Here is a 17,740-nt window from a genome sequence, read left to right on the forward strand (position 1 = left end):
TTAGCAGACATTTTCACCAGAACTACATCACATAGCTAAAAAACACTAACCAAATACTTATTCAGGTGTTAAATTAAAATTATTCTAAATAGTTGAAATCATTCATATCATAAACTTTATAAAAGATACATAGTTCTCAATTCTTTATCAACATTTCCTTATCTTCCTAACCCCATCTAGTGTTGTATTTTTAATATAACCACTGAATTGAAGAAATCAGTTAAGAATGAAAGATTGTTTTCAATTCTGAAAGTACAAATCAAAATTAATTTAAGAAATTCCTCTTGTCATTTGTATTTAACAAAAAAAAGGTTCTAAAGGTACAGAAAGGGAATCATGAACTGCTTAGCCACATGCCATCAGGGAATGGTCTACTAGTATGAAAACTTCCTTGGATGATACCGACCAAAAATACCTGGCAAGCAGGAAAAACTAAAAAATTTACTGTTTGCAAACTTCTATTTGTATCTAGAACAGAGGCCATGATCAGTGATTTAAAAGTAGAATTATTTATAATTTTGTTTAAATAAGTAACACCAGATGTGCTACAAATCCCTGATACTCTACCTTTCCTGAGGATGGAGGAGAAGGACTAGCACAAGGGCTTGGATAATTACTGCTGTCTGTAGATTTCACAGAAGATTGATCTGACCGGTCCTCAGTGCTTCGTTTAGGATGCAAAATTCCTCTATCTTTATACTTCTGAGGTTGGTGTAGTGCTGGAGCTGGAGATTTCATCAGTACTCTTGAGTAAAAAGAAGGAAGCAAAGATCAGTTACACATAAGATCATAATACAAAGCAGACTCCATTTCAAACCAAAGTTCAATGATTCTGTGATATATGGAATAGCATTTAAAAAGGTAGTTTCATTCTTCTATTACACTTAGAAGAAAGGATTGTACTATTAGGGTACACTTAAAAAGATTACATTTTTTTAAAACAATACAAAAATACATTAAAAACAACCTATAAAAATTTTAATTTAGATACCCATGTATTATTTCCCTTACAAAACTCCTAACATCTTTTATGACAGTCTAGAAGAAATCCTAAACAATTATAATGTCATATATCGATGCCTAATGTCTTTACCATTTTAAAATTATTTAAACACATCTATGCTAATGGCCGTTACTAAAAAATCACCTACTCCTCTTCCACTTGTGTATATCTTAAAACCAAACAGATTTCAAAAGCATACTAAAAATTAAAGCATGGCAAAATGGAAATAATACTGGACTAGAGTCAGAAGAGAAGATTTTCAGACAGAACTAAATTTACAACTAATGAGGTAGGTGATCCTAGGCAAGTCTTTTAATTTCTCTTTTAATTTAATTTAGCTAATATCCTTAGCTGTTAAATAAAGGGATTAAACTGGCTAAATGCTAAGATTCTTCTGTTTTAAAGTTCTATGAATAAATGCAGCAAAAATGACAGTCAAGAATTTTATAATTTTTTTTAAAGTATACATCTCAGTGGAAAACCAGACATTAAAAACAAAGAAGACATTAAGTACTTCCTAAAGCAGTATAATATAAAGTTCACAGCATTACCTATAAAATATTCCTGCCAAAAGAAAAAAAATGTTCTTGCCAAAATACTGGATCTAATCAAGCCTTGATAGCTAACCACATCCATGAAATATGCAGGGTATAGCAATAAAAAGAGACATATCCAGAATGTGGTACATCTCATACCACTGACCTAGTTTCCTAAGAAAAGTCAACAAAGGAACAAACTGCTCTAGATCACAAGAGATTCAAGAAACAAGACACCCTAACACAGTGCATGAGTTGAGTCCGCCCTAAATGCTGTTTCAAATAAACATAGTTTGAGAACTGGGAAAATGATTATTTTATTGGGACTGATTACTGGATTTTGATTGTAAAGGAAAAGTGCCTCTGTTTTTTAAGAAATACAATTCTAAATACAGAGGAGTAAAATGACATGATATGAGAGACTGATTTTGAAATACGTGAACAAGAAAGAAAGCAAGCAAGGAAAAAATAATTGGGTAGATACAGCAAATAGGTGAAAATCGTCTGAGGATGAGATGGCTGGATGGCATCACTGATGCAATGGACATGAACTTGGGCAAACTTCAGGAGATGGTGGGGGACAGAGAGGCATGGAGTGCTGCAGTCCATGGGGTCACAAAGAGTTAGACACAACTGGGAGACTGAACAACAACAATCATTTACTTTGCTGTGTTTATATATAATAATTAAACAGAGCATAAAAAGAATAAGTCATAAACAGTTCATAAACTTCCACTGAGTCTTGCAATTATAATTACTCTGCCTTCAAAATAAGTTTAAATAGCTTATCCCCACAATTTGCTTCTCTTTCAATAAATATCTTGAATTCAATATTTCTTTCACAAATGAAATAAAATAGCTAAAGCCTAAAAATGCTAACAAAAATATATAATAAATAAACATGTGAATAATTATTAAGAACTTGATAAATATAAAAAACCAACTTTTAAGGGCTTTTGTCTTCAAGAATTGAAGTTCAGTGAATTATCAAGTTATACCTCTAAAATTCCATCATTCTTACCTTGGCAGATTATCTACCTGAAAACTAGGTAACAGAACTTATTTGAGAGTAATACCTTATTAAAAAAAAATGATGCTTCCAATAGAACCAAATGCCTACTTTTGCAGTTTCCAATTTGATCTTTGATTCTGTGCTCTATTCTCGCTTTCCTCTCTCTTCCTCCCCAAATTTTGGCTCCCCCTCAAATTTCATACATGTAGAAACAAAGCATTTGTATAAAACCTTCCACCTACATTTTCATTTAAGAGGAACAAAGAATTCTGATAACTCAGTTATATCTCATTTTTCTTATAGAAAAGATGTTTATTCTTTGTAAGCAAATTATTATGTAAAAAATGACAATTTAAACACTGGTTTAATTTTATAATGGGATATGGGCAATTTCCATGTTTTAATAGTTTCTTAAGCTTTTAAAAATAACTTTAATAAAATGTTTTTACTAAAAGAAATTATCTGATCTATATTTTGCCATCCTACTGTAAAAACTCTAACTATAAATACCTTTTCTTCAAGAAGCAATTCCAGAAAGATTATAAAGAAAGATTATTCTCCATTCAAAAATACATCTTCAGAAGAGTCCTTAATCTATTCCTCAATAAGCTACATCAGTTTCAGGCCTTGTCTAATAAAACTACAAAGTCTAAAAGTACATGAAATTCTTTATCTCACTGTTCAACAGATAAGAGAATAAAGAAAGCAAGGTTACAACCTATAAAGAAAGGAAAATGGCAGATACTCTTATCACAGGAGAAAAAATGAATTTATAAGATAATCAGTTTCTAAAGCATAACTAATATTACACTTAAATTATGATTTTCTCTTGCATTTCTAATTTTTATTAAATGAGTATATATTACTTTTATAAAGAAAATAGGAAAAATTTTCTCATAAATGTATGTGTATAGTATGTATGTATATAAACACATGTGTATAAATAGTCTCTTTGAATATATATATATCTGAATATATATATATTCTCTAAATAATATATATATATCTGAATAGATATATTCTCTGAATATATATATATTTTACAGAGGAGTCTATAAATAAGTATACCACACAATTTCTACACAAATGTATTCACGTATTTGAAATAACCCCTGTTCAAGGAAATTTTTAGAAAAATTTTTTTAAAAAGTGAGGAGTATCTAAGTAGAAAATGTATTTTTTACTGTTTTCTTTTTTCTTGGCAGTATCTACATCACAGAAAAAGGTTTAGGGACACACATTATTATAAGCAATTGGTTGAATTATTCCTAAAATGTTATATATGAAAAATTTGGAAACCATCATGTATTATTACTTTTTACTGAAGTCTTAACTGATAACATGACTTTATGCTTCATTCAAATAAGTAAAATCTGATTAAAAGACAGTAGGTACTAAATATTCCATCTGATCCTTGAAAAACAATAAGCATCACATATCTTTTATGCTTCCATTATTTTTATTTTCAATTTTTAACAATGAAATAATATTCTTAGCATAGAGATAATATCTACTATATTGTTCAAACTAGCATTCTAGGCAAGAATGTTGTCTCTGTTATCCATTCTATCAGGGTAAAAAAAAAAAAATTTAACTGATATAAAGAAAAACAAATTGGGTTCTAACAAACATTTTTACAACCAGAAATATTTCTAAATCATGGCCAACCATTCACTATAAATACTATCATATTACCAAATACATTTTGGAAAAATGATTCAATATAAGAGCTCTCAATAATCATAGAATAAAAAATTCACATCTAACTGCCAAATGATAGAAAGGATAAAAGAATTTAGCTAAATTCTAAGAAATTTTGCCAAGACAGTAAATTTCCTTTTTTAATATATGTATTCCTTTCTTCAACAAAAGGTAACCTTTCTGAAAAGATTTGTTTTTTATTTGTTATACACTGCTATATGCCTCACACCAAGAACACTAAGCATTTAATATGTCCCTGTATGAACAAATGAATAAAGTACTTTTCTGTACAAAAACCAATCAGTTTTATTAATACCTAGGTAAGACTTGAGAGGAGACAGTTCTTCTAAATGGCCATAGCCAACACTTTTTGCTGTGAGGTATCTAGGAAAGATATGACTTGACATATATGAACTAAAATGCATAATAAAAAATGCTGTTATCTTTTTCATAGACCCTAAATTTGTAAATTCTGAAAATTAAACATTTTGAGCTTTTCCTGACAAAAAAAAAAAAAATCCTTTTTAAATAATTCAAGACCCCAGGAGCTTGAAATTCTTCGTATTATCTAACACTTAAAAGAATTATGTTTTAAAAGTAATAAATTATTCCCATTTTATTGCAACCTTTTTGCCTATCTCAGATTATAAGTAATTTTTAAATATTGTAAAAGCATGTGATTCTATGATAAATAACTATTTCCTAGAGAAAATATCTCATTTTAGTAAAATGCTATAAATTTACCTTTCTGCAGTAGTAGACTCATCAGAAAATTCAGTATCTGCTGAACTTTTCCTACTATTATTTGACCTCCAAGATGATGCCAAAGGAAGTTCTTCTGAAGACATAGGTCTTGGCCTTTGGCCAATCCCAGATGGCTGTTGTAAGCCTGCAGACTGTTCTTCAGTGCTTAAAACAGCTATAATTGCTCTTATAGTAGCTTCATCAACTTGAGACCAAGGTTTGGATGGAGCTCTCATTCGACGTAAAAATAAGCTGTGCCACTTCTGTCTAAGTTGCAGCAATAAACTGGCTGCCTGTAATAAAATAGCTTTTTTTCAGTTCAAATGAAAGTGAAAATCACTCAGTTGGGTCCAACTCTTTGCGATCCCATAGACTATACAGCCATGGAATTCTCTGGGCCAGAATACCGGAGTGGGTAGCCTTTCCCTTTTCCAGGGGATCTTTCCAACCCAGGGACTGAACCCAGGTCTCCCACATTGCAGGCAGATTCTTTACCAGCTGAGCCACAATGGAAACCCAAGAATACTGGAGTGGGTAGCCTGTCCCTTCTCCAGTGGATCTTCCTGACCCAGGAATCGAACCAGGGTCTCCTGCATTGCAGGTGGATTCTTTACCAACTGAGCTATCAGGGAAGCCCCCAGTTCAAATAGGTAACAGCAAAATATGTACCACACTTGCAAGACAATTATTTATTAGTCTGAAATTGTTTCCAAAGAACACATTTCACATTTAATATATTTCATTATCAGTTTCATTCATCTTGTTGCATGAAAGAAATAAAATTTCTTCTTTACCATTTTGAGGCACTAGAGACACAAAATCAAGTTACACAGTCCAATGATGAGAGTAAGAAAAACAATGTGTGGTAAAGTGTGATTAATACTGGAAAAGTAACAGCAGAGTAAATAAAGAAAAAAACACATTTAATTTCACTCATACTTTATTTTACTGCCAAATGATGGTGTCCAGAAAGCAGCTGAATTCATACAGAGAAAATCCTAAGCTAGAGATACAGATAAGATGTACCTGGAAGTTATCAATGTATAAATGATTACCAAATCTACACACAGAGGTAAGGTCCCCAGAAACTGTGCAGAGACAGAGTAAAGAACATACTACTGGTGAACATCTAACATTTAAGGTACAAGCACATACAAAAAAGTACATGAAAGAACCTAAGAAGGAACAGCCTCTCTAGATAGAAGGATCAGGAAAGAGTAGTAGTATAAAAACTAGTGACAAAGAAGTTGGACAGGGGTGAGGAAGGAAATGGGGAAGGGTATGGGCAATAGCGTTAACTACGAGGGAAAGGCCAAATTTATCAAGAACAGCAGTCTGGCTTTGACAACATGGAGGAGACAGCATCGACCTCGGCAAGGACAGTTTCAGTGAAGTGAAAAATCGATAGGAATGGAAAGGAGACTGCAGTAGCTTGAAGTGATGAAGTAATGCATGTAAAAAAGTAAGCACTAGCCAGTATCAACTTTTGACAGTTCATATTGTTCCCCAAAAGGATATAAAATGATCTTTAAAAGTAAAGATAGAATTAAGGGAAGGCTTTGTCAATAATTTTAATTTGATAACAAACATTCATCTTTCCTACTTGAGAGATACATGTAAAGAGAAAACAGAATGACCTAATATCTTTCCCTTTAAACAGAGTTATATAAAAGAATTTCTTGTGTACCCAAATACTCAGTATTTTCTAACATGCTCAAACATATTCAAATATCACCATGTTCAAATACTGAGTGACACCTAGGTTTTTCAAATCCTCTATAGGAATAAACCGCAACATGTCAGAGAATGTTAACAGGGCCCTATGAAAACTGAAAAACAAGATGTATTCTATTCTCTCACGCTAAGGGCTCAATTTTAAAGAGACAATTTTCATCACACCGTGTATAATTCATACAACTGAATGAAAGGAATCTATCACACTACTAGAAAGCAACTTACCTCTGGCTCTAGTTTGAAACTGAGCCACTCATCAAGTTTTAAAGTTGCCAAATTAGCAGTAGTCCTGTCTTCCATCTCACTATCGCTACTGTCATTAGGAATACCATCAGCTGTTCAAACACGTATGGAAAGGGAAAAAAATTCACTTTTACTATCTAACATCACAGCAAAAAAAGTAAGCCAATACAGATACTCTGCATTTAAACAAATCCTCCTTATATACTAACAATTTGTGTGGACAGTTCTCTAAACACTGCTGCTGCTGCTAAGTCGCTTCAGTCATATCCGACTCTGTGCGACTCCATAGACGGCAGCCCACCAGGCTTCCCCGTCCCTGGGATTCTCCAGGCGAGAACACTGGAGTGGGTTGCCATTTCCTTCTCCAATGCGTGAAAGTGAAAAGTGAAAGGGAAGTTGCTCAGTCGAGTCCGACTCTTAGCGACCCCATGGACTACAACCTACCAGGCTCCTCCATCCATGGGATTTTCCAGGCAAGAGTACTGGAGTGGGGTGCCATTGCCTTCTCCATCTCTAGTAGGTCACAAATTAAAAGTCAACATCTGGCCATTCTTTATTTCTCTACTCAAATTCTAAATATCAGAATTTCTCAAATCTTTTTCTCAAATTTTTACATCCTCAATGCCCAGCACAATAATTGACATAAATAAATATTTGCTGAAACACCAAATAACAAAAAATTGAAAACAATCAAGATATCCAACTATAAAGAAATATTTTAAATGCATTCTGTCACTTTAATGTGACAGAATATTTTCCAACCATTAATATAAAATATTAAAAATGTTTTCTATATTTTGTATTTTGTGAAATGAAAATAGAATATAAAATAACAGTATGGGTGAAATACCTAAAATATTTAAACACACAGAAAAAAATATGTAATATTAAAAAGTGTCTGCATAAAGTTAGTAGGATTATGGGTAACATTTCTTTTAAACAATTACCTTTATTTATGTTAAACTATCATTTAAATTCAAGTGGAAAAAAAACTAAACTTCCTATCAGCAAGATTAATCAAAAATGTACAAATCAATATCAAGCTACCTTAGAAATCAATTTCAAGAATAGTGGTGTAGTTTAATATTTTTTAATTAGTCTTAATACATCAAAAGGGAGCTACTACCACATAAATTTCTATAATTTCAAATTCTGTTTGGTTCAATAAGAAGAAAAACACAGACTTTTCTCTCAAACAGATTTGTGCTTCCGTCGCAATGCACTTACCACGGAAAGATGAAGGTTCCTGAAGAGCGCTGCTCGCCAGCCTCGCCGGCCCACAGAACACCAGCACAGTGACGGGCGTCACTGCTGAGCAGCATCTGACGTTGGCTGTTCTGTGGGCTCTGGTCATCTCATCGTAAATGAGCCAATCTGTGGGCAGTGCCTGGACTGCCGCAGTTTGACCATTAGCTGGAGGAATCTATTCGGAAGATAAATTTTAAAACTATTAACTGAATTTATCACTTAACTTACTGGTAATTCTTTTAAAATGTATAAAGTCCCTCAGCAAAATAGAGGATGCATATATTACTACTCAAACAAGAATTAAAGCAAATCATTGCTCACGTAGTTCGTACAAAAGTCCCTTAATACTTAACACATTACTTCTTTCAATTCTATCAAAGTTTTGTTTCAGTATTGAATTGTACATTTATAACTAATTAATTTTGCAAAGCATGTTGGTATTGGGAACATTTTTCATTGATTTTCAACTATTTAAATTAGACAAGTTTTACCTCAAGGCCAAAAAGCATTCAAAAAGTTTTACCTTTTTATATTGAGGCTGACTGAGAACTGAAGTGGGATGAAACCGTACTTTTTTCTCCTTTGGCCCTGCCAATACTATATTCTCTCTGTCCACATGAACTAAGTGAGGATACATGCCTGCAACCAGTGCAGCTTTAACAACAGCCCAATTCTCAGAATTTGTGTTAACATCTCGAATGTCACCACCACCTCTTGCTCTCACAAAACCTAGAAAGACAAAAGAAACCACACCAACTTTTTTTACTTCACAAGATATACTTTTAAATTTGTGGTTTTCACACAAAAAAATAATTTGTAACCGATGCAAGTTTAATGATTCAAATTTCACAATAATTCATAATATATCTTCTGAAAAGTTTAACATACAGAAGCAATGTTCTAAGGAAGTTTAGGTTTACTTAGACTAAAGTCAGCAGTAGATACACTGGGAAGCTGTGGACTTAAAAAGAAAATACACACTCTTGCAATAAAGTTCTCCATAAACAGTTATCAGAAGCATCCTAAAATCACACCTAGAAACCTAAAATACTCTGCTGAATGGTATTAATATCATGTTGGTTGTGATAGACACTAATCCTGGAAGTGAAGTCAAATAAATATAAAGTATTCTTGCTTGAATTTCAATAGTCCTTCATATCTCCCCATATTTGAAACAACTCTAAATCCTCTGGTTCATGCCTTATATCACTTTGGCACTTGAGCTATTCTAGGAATCCAGGCTCAGGTACTTTTCTTCTATTTCCTCAAGATAAAATGCCACTCAAACAGAAATTCAAAGAAACAATTCTAAAATGACATAGCAAAACTGACATTCTCTTAAAAAAAAAAAATCAAGTGTCTTCACGTGCTTACTAGTTGTTTTATGTTCCAAAAATATAAAGGACAGCATTCATATCAATCTACTTAATTTTTAGCAATTTCTCTTCCAAAAAACTATTAATAGTGATAAAATGTAACAAGTACCATACCTAAATCTATTTTCCCAAAAAATATAAATTGTTTATTGCCAACATTGTATCATTCATTTATATCACCCACAGCTTCTACAAAATATCATTTTTTTAATCAACAAATAAAGTTGACATCATGCAGAAGTCTACAAAGTTAATACAAAGCAGTTTATGAACAAAAGACAGACAACATGATAATGTTTTAAAGACAATGCAAGATGGCGTTAGTTAACAGAAGAAGTGCTATAAGGTACAGGCAGGGCACTCCCAGTAGCTGAAACAGGTTCTCTGGAGGAAAACTTTACCTGACGCTCTAAGCTGACCAAGCAACTGAGTTCTCATGCCAATGATTATTTCCATGGTAGCCTGTGAAAGAAAATTCTTCTCACAAAAGGCTCGTTCCCACCCATCACTTCGAGCTTTCTGCCATGCCTATAAAAACAAAATTACACAAAAGACACATCACTCTCAGTTAGGCAGCAAAGTCACTGAAAATCATTATATTAACCACTCAAAAGTCAATTCTTCTTTTTATAATTCTCTTACAAATAAAGAAAACAGGCAAACAAAAACATACTCATAGATATAGAGAACAGATTGATGACTGCAAGAGGGGGGAGGTTAGGGGAGTGGAGAGTGGGTGAAACAAGTGAAGGGGATTAAAAGGTACAGACTTCAAGTTATAAAATAAATAAGTCCTGGGGATGTAATGTACAGCATGGTCTATAGTTAATAACACTATATTGTATACTATAAAGTTTCTAAGAGAGTAATTTTCTTCATTTTTGACAAGAACATTTATTTTTTAAGTAATTTTTACTGGAATATAGTTGATTTACAATGTGTTAGTTTCTCTGCACAGCAAAGTGAACCAGTTATACGCATACATATATCCACTCTTCTTTATTCTTTTCCCCATAGGTCATTACAGAGGACTGAGCAGAGTTCCCTGTGCGATACAGCAAGCTTTCAACAGCTATCTATTTTATATATAGTAGTGTATACATGTCGATCTCCATCTCTCAATCTATCCCTCCCTCCTCCTTTTCCCTTTAGTAACCATAAGCTTGTTTTCAACATCTGTGACTCTATTTCTGTTTTGTAAATAAGTTCATCTGAGAGTAATTTTGGTTTTTTGGCTGCACCACACAGCATGTAGGATCTTAGATCCCTGATGAGGGGTCAAACCTGCACCCCCTGCACTAGAAGCACAGAGTCTTAACCACTGGACCACCAGGAAGTCCCCAAGAGTAACTTTTTCTATTGAGACATAATTGACTTATAACATTAGCTTTAGGTGCATAATATAATGATTCAATACGTGTATGTATTGTGAAATGATCACAATTTTAGTTAACAGACTAGAGAATAGGCCTTAAAAGCTCTTATCACAAGAAAAACATTTTCAGCAAGGAAAGATAAGAAAGCCTTCTTAAGGGAACAATGCAAAGAAGTAAAGGAAAACAACAGAATGGGAAAGACTAGAGATCTCTTTAAGAAAATTAGAGATACCAAGGGAACATTTTATGCAAAGATAGGCACAATAAAGGACAAAAACAGCAAGGACCTAACAGAAGCAGAAGATATTAAGAAAAGGTGACAAGAATACACAGAAGAACTGTACAATAAAGCTCTTAATGACCCAATAACCACAATGATGTGGTCACTCACCTAGAGCCAGACATCCTAGAGTCTGAAGCCAAGTGGGCCTTAGGAAGCATCACTATGAACAAAGCTAGGGGAGCTGACGGAATTCCAGCTGAGCTACTTAAAATCCTCAAAGATGATGCTGTGAAAGTGCTGCACTCATTATGTCAGCAAATTTGGATAACTCAGCAGTGGCCACAAGACTGGAAAAGGTCAGTTTTCATTCCAATCCCAAAGAAAGGCAATGCCAAAGAATGTTCAAATTCCTGTACAACTGCACTCATTTCACACACCAGCAAGGTAATGCTCAAAATCCTTCAAGCTAGGCTTCAGCAGTATGTGAAATAAGAACTTCCAGAGGTATAAAATGGATTTAGAAAAGGCAGATGAACCGGAGATCAAATTGCCAACATACACGGGATCATAGAAAAAGTAAGCGAATTCCCATAAGACATCTACTTCTGCTTCATTGACTATGGTAAAACCTTTGTGTGGATCACAACAAACTGTGGAATATTCTTACTGAGATAGAAATACAAGACCCCATTACCTGCCTCCTGAGAAACCTGTATGCAGGGCAAGAAGCAACAGTTAGAACTGGACAAGGAACAACTGACTGGTTCAAAACTGGGCAGAAGATGGTATACTGTCACCCTGCTTATTTAACTTATATGCAGAGTACATCATTTGAAATGCTGGGCAGGATGAAGCACAAGCTAGAATCAAGATTGCTGGGAGAAATACCAACAACCTCAGATATGCAGATGATACCACTTTAATGGCAGAAAGTAAAGAGGAACGAAAAGAGCCTCTTGATGAAGGTAGAAGGAAAAAGCTGGCTTAAAACTCAATATTCAAAAAACAAAGATAATGGCATCGGTCCTATCACTTCATGGCGAATAGATGGGGAAAGAGTGTCAGATTTCATTTTCTTGCGCTCCAAAATCACTGTGAATGGTGACTGCAGCCATGAAATTAAAAGATGCTTGCTCCTTGGAAGAACAGCTATGACAAACCTAGACAATGCATTAAAAAGAAGACACATAACTTTACCAACAAAGGTCCATCTAGTCAAAGCTATGGTTTTTCCAGTAGTCATGTATGGATGTGAGATTTGAACTATAAAGAAGGCTGAGTGCTGAAGAATTGATGCTTTTGAACTGTGGTGTTGGAGAAGACTCTTGAGAGTCCCTTGGACAGCAGTCCAACCAGTCAGTCCTAAAGGAAATCAACTGTAATTATTCATTGGAATGACTGGTGCTGAAGCTGAAGTGCCAATACTTTGGCCACTGGATGCAAAAAGCCAACTCCAGAAAAGACCCTGATGATGGGAAAGATTGAGGGCAAGAGGAGAAGGGGTAACAGAGGATGAGATGGTTGGATGGCATCACTGACTCAATCAACATGAGTCTGAGCAAACTCCAGGAGACAGTGGAGGACAGAAAGGCCGGGCATGCTGCAGTTCATGGGATCGCAAAGAGTCAGACATGACTTAGCAACTAAACAACAACATAGTGATGGATGTTAACTAGACTTATTGTGGTGATCATTTCACAATATATACAAATACTGTCATCAGGCTCTACACCTAAAACTAATATAATGTTATATGTCAATTATATCTCATTTTTTAAGAATAAACAATTCACTGGGAAGATCCAAAGGGATGGGATGGGGAAGGAGGTGGGAAGGGGGGATCAGGATGCGGAACACATGTAAATCCATGGCTGATTCATGTTAATGTATGGCAAAAACCACTACAATATTGTAAAGTAATTAGCCTCCAACTAATAAAAATAAATGATAATAAATAAATAAAACAAAATCTAAGACTTTGTAATCAAATAGAATTATCATTAGATAATTTATACTCAAAGCTATGATGCTATGAAAGTCACTGAGTTTATAAAGTTCTAACAATAATGAAGTATCAGTTAACCTAAATACCTAGCTATGTAAAAATATTCACCTTTATAGATGTGCCTGCTAGTTTTCCTCCACTAAGTATGAGAGATTTCCAACTAAGCCATCATAATACCATTATATCTAAGAATCCTGTAACTCCAGGCCTCTAAAAATAACCTTTATATCAACTTCCTACTCTGTGTAAGAATGGAAAGTGAGATTCCTAGAAATTACCTATATGTAGGATAGTAAAGCTTCTCTTTGAAAATGAGTTCTCTTGTTTCAGAATATAACTGAAAAGCTGGGGAAAAAACAGACTAGAAAGGAATTCCACTCCAAATCTTCCTCTGATTACAATATTATCAATTAATATTATGATATATAGTATCTGATATACCCAATTAATAGCAATGCATCAACCTCTGTTCAATAATGCCCACAAAAGAGCTTACAATTATTATTTTTTTAATTGCAATATCATTTCCTTTATTCAGGCTCACTATTCTTATCCTTTCTTTCCCATTTATCACTTTCCTCAATTTCTCACATTATCTTAAAATTTTTAAGTGATTTTTGGATTTTGCTTTATAAAATTAAATTCTTAGTATACTGTCTTGAGTACACAAGAAAGAGATATACTCTGAAAAATCAATAAATAGATATTAAATTCAAAATGATTTTCTTCTAAGTTTTGTTCTATACACTTTGAGTAATACACAGTTGCTTCTTAACTAAAATTTTACAGCATTCCTGAATAAGATATGATTAAAGATAAGGAATTTGAGCTTATAAAAAAATAAATATATATAAAAGTAAAAAATGTATATACACACATATTTCTACAAGGAGAAAATTGAGAAAATGAAAGAAACTAGAGAAAAACATGACAATTTTAACATAGTAGTAGTAGGAAGGTATTCTTTGGAGCTATTAATAAAACATGACTTTATAATGAAATAAAATTAATGGAATCATATCTACTTTTTTTAATTTGTTACGCTTACTCTAGAAATGTGTTTAGCAACATTTCAAAAATAAAATGACAATAATATTACCTGGAATGCTCTGAGAAGTGCCATGTGGTCACTGAAGGTTCCTGCAGTGAAACGTTTCCTACAAAGCATAGCTGCACGTTTCTGAGAGGCCTGAGTTGGCAGGACAAAAGGATCTCGATAAGCTAGTGTGCAGGCAATTGTAAGGATGGGATCCAGACACTTCAAAACAACAGCACACAGGACCATTTTACCAAGATGTGGCTCTACTGGCAAGTCAGCCAAATGATACCCAAGTTCAGTGAGATCTTCCCATGCATCCATTGCATCTATTGTCTAAATAAAAGGATATGAAATATAAATTGACATGATCAAAACTATTTAATCAAACCCTATACTTAAAAATCCATAAGCAAGATACAAGAACATAAATTTTCTTTTGCTATTACAAGCAATAGCTTGTAATGAGACATAAAAAAATTTTCTGCTTCAAATATATCATGTAAAAATGAACCATACCTACTGTTTTATAATATAATTACCATGAAAGCATTATTTAAAATACATGATTATTAAGATAATTTGGTAAGGTACAAAATTACTTAAGACATATTATCAATTGGTTTAAACTTCAAGTAAAATAGTCAGGTAAAATAAGTCTATAAAGATACCAACCTTAAGCATTTGTACAGCATTTCTTACAATTAAAGCTGGTGGAGGTTCAGGAGCTTTCATAAGGAAATCAGCAATAGCACAATTAACTGGGGCTAAAAGCTTTGTATGTAAACACAGTTCCTGTAAATAAAAAGAGCAAATAATTTTGAAATGTTGACATTTATAGCTGATTTTCATTTTTTAAAAAATCATAGAAATTACAGATCCCCAACAGAGACTAGTAGAGTCCCTGATTAAAATGACCAGCAAAGGAAACAATGTCACTCCATGAAAGATCTTTCTATGAAAGACGGGCCCATACTTCAGAGTGAGAATCTTAATAACCACCTCCCATTACTCCTGTCAAGATCACCACTGTCCCTGCTGGCAGTGTCTTCTCACATAGTCCTTATATGTAACAATAATAGTCACTGTCCAAAAATCTTTTTTTCCCCCTTTATACTGCATTCTACAACCTTTTCTCCATTCGACAAATATTTAAGTGCTTGATAGATGCTAGGCACTACACATCAAGTTGGAGAAAAAGAAGAGCATAGGCAGACACTGCCTTCATGGATGTTCATTGTGTGTGAAAAACAGAATAATTATATAATTAACTACTTAATTACAGTTGTGATAATGAAGGATAAAAGGAACTAAAGACGTAAACATGAGGTTCAAGATAATGGCAAGAGGAGGTGGTCATGGGAAGTCAAAGACAATTCCCTAAAGAAATGACGCAAATTAAGATGTAAAGATTGTGCGTGCTAAGTAGCTTCAGTTGTGCCTGATTCTCTGCGACCCTATGTACTCTAGCCCTCCAGCCTCCTCTGTCCAAGGGATTCTCCAGGCAAAGATACTGGAGTGGGTTTCCATGCCCTCCTCCACAGGATCTTCCTGATCTAGGGATCAAACCCACATCTCTTTAGTCTCCTGCATTAACTCCTATGTAAAGATTAGTTAATCAGAAAAGGAATAATGTGGTGGATTCTATGGAGAGGGGATGGCACATATGAAGGACCCGAGATACAAAGAAACAAAATGTGCTTGAAAAATTGAAGCTACTAGTATGAGTAGAGAGAAGAGGAAAGGTATGAATTAAAAATTAAAACCAGAGACACAAGCAGGAGAGATGATCTAGGCTCTTGTTAAGAATTCTGCATTCCATCATAAGAAGAACAGAAAATAATGGCACATAGGCATGGAGAAGTGGGAAGTCATCCAGGTATATGGATGCCAATAATATGATCCAGTGTCTCTTTAAGATTTGGAAGCCAGCATGTAGCTTGGTACACCAAAGAATCAAATTAATGTACTTCTGATAGTTTTCCCAACAAACTACACAGTGTTTGATTGTTCCATTAAATCAGAAAACTAAAAGGAAAATAATTGATATAGACCAGGAAATCTCAGTGAACTCAGTTACAAAACTAACAAGGTAAGCTCAGCAACTTGAACTGAGATTTTGGTATTATCTTTTGGACCTTAAATGATTTGTTTTCTACTTCTCATTGAGAGAAGCAGAAATGATTTGTTTTCTACTTCTCATTTCTAATTCTCATTGAGAATTTAAAAGGTGAACACTGATGTGGTTGCCAGAATCCTAAAATGGTACAGTAAAAAGAACAGTATATTTACATACTATACTATAACTGAAATGCACTCAAGCAGCTCTTTAAAATTTTGGAGATTTCTGAATTAAATTTTCTTATAGAAAAAAATATTCGTTTTATATAATGACCCTCCATAATATATATTTTAGAATTTTATTTTATAAATTGATTTGTTTTTAGGTCCAATCGGTGTAAGTTGAAATGATCCCTCTCCTCCCTCACCCACAAACAGAATTTAGTAAATTTAGTAAATTTCCACCTGTAATGGCATCCTCAAAAGCTCTGGAGTCTGAAATTCCAACATATTCTGGAATCGAAGTCTACTGAACAGCCGGAAACAAATTCCAGGTCTGCATCGCCCTGCCCTTAAAATTAAAACACAAAATTAAGGCTCAAACAAGGAATAAAAACCATAAGAGGGAAACTGGAAAAGCAATGTGATTTAGGAGACAGAACAATAAAGCAGTATCAGGACATCTGAGTTTCAATCTGTACTCTGATACTGATCCCCTAACCTTTGAAAAGATACTTCATAGGTGTGAAATTCAATTATTTCATTTACAAGTGAGATTCATGAATGATATCTACCTGACAAGTAATACTTCTAGAAAATGGTAAAAAAATTTAATACATATATACATATACACACACAAATAAAAGTGAATAAAAAATAAAGTATGAATAAATATATAGCAATTTAAATTTAATCAGTTTTATGAAGCTGATACCAAGCACTGTGTTTAGGTCCACTGATAAGAGTTGTGGAAGTTATGCATTTATACAACTTTAAAGGAGTGTCATTTACCTCATCATCAGAGACTTGCATAATGTTCTGTAAAGTACCAGAAATATACTTTGAAGAAAAGCAGTGACTTTTAATTTCATTTAATGTCCTTGTGTCAGCTAACAGCAAGGCTAATATCAAGTGACAGAGATACAGAAATATCCCTATTCCCACAAAGTTCACAATCCAGAGAGAAAAACAGAACTATAACACAGTGTGATACAAGTTAGAAAATCTGACATTGTTGGACCATTCTTTCCTTCACCATTTCCCTGACTACATACACATGAGTTTTCCCACCTAACTAGCCTCCTCTAAGAAATTCCTATCCTTCCACAGTCCTTAAATGCTGATGTTCTTCTGAGGTCAGACCTCAGATCTCTGCTCTCCTTACTCTACTCTCTCTCCCAAGTGAAATTAATAATCCTCATAACTTCAAATTTCACCCATCT

At 33.8% G+C, this 17,740-nt stretch overlaps 1 protein-coding gene across 1 annotated transcript in view; it reads right to left on the minus strand.

The window, feature by feature from the left end:
* Positions 1-17,740, minus strand: part of YTHDC2 (YTH domain containing 2) — a 64,693-nt gene that overhangs the window by 8,422 nt on the left and 38,531 nt on the right. The window contains exons 18-26 of the mRNA XM_043920157.1: positions 16,764-16,869; positions 14,913-15,032; positions 14,301-14,573; positions 9,999-10,125; positions 8,745-8,950; positions 8,201-8,396; positions 6,956-7,065; positions 4,997-5,289; positions 568-745 (exon numbers count right to left, since the gene is read on the minus strand). Of these exons, the coding sequence (XP_043776092.1) occupies positions 568-745; positions 4,997-5,289; positions 6,956-7,065; positions 8,201-8,396; positions 8,745-8,950; positions 9,999-10,125; positions 14,301-14,573; positions 14,913-15,032; positions 16,764-16,869 (1,609 nt within the window). The remainder of the gene's footprint in view (positions 1-567; positions 746-4,996; positions 5,290-6,955; positions 7,066-8,200; positions 8,397-8,744; positions 8,951-9,998; positions 10,126-14,300; positions 14,574-14,912; positions 15,033-16,763; positions 16,870-17,740) is intronic.

The sequence above is a fragment of the Cervus elaphus genome, chromosome 12 (genome assembly GCF_910594005.1).
Source record: "Cervus elaphus chromosome 12, mCerEla1.1, whole genome shotgun sequence".
NCBI classification, from domain to species: domain Eukaryota; kingdom Metazoa; phylum Chordata; class Mammalia; order Artiodactyla; family Cervidae; genus Cervus; species Cervus elaphus.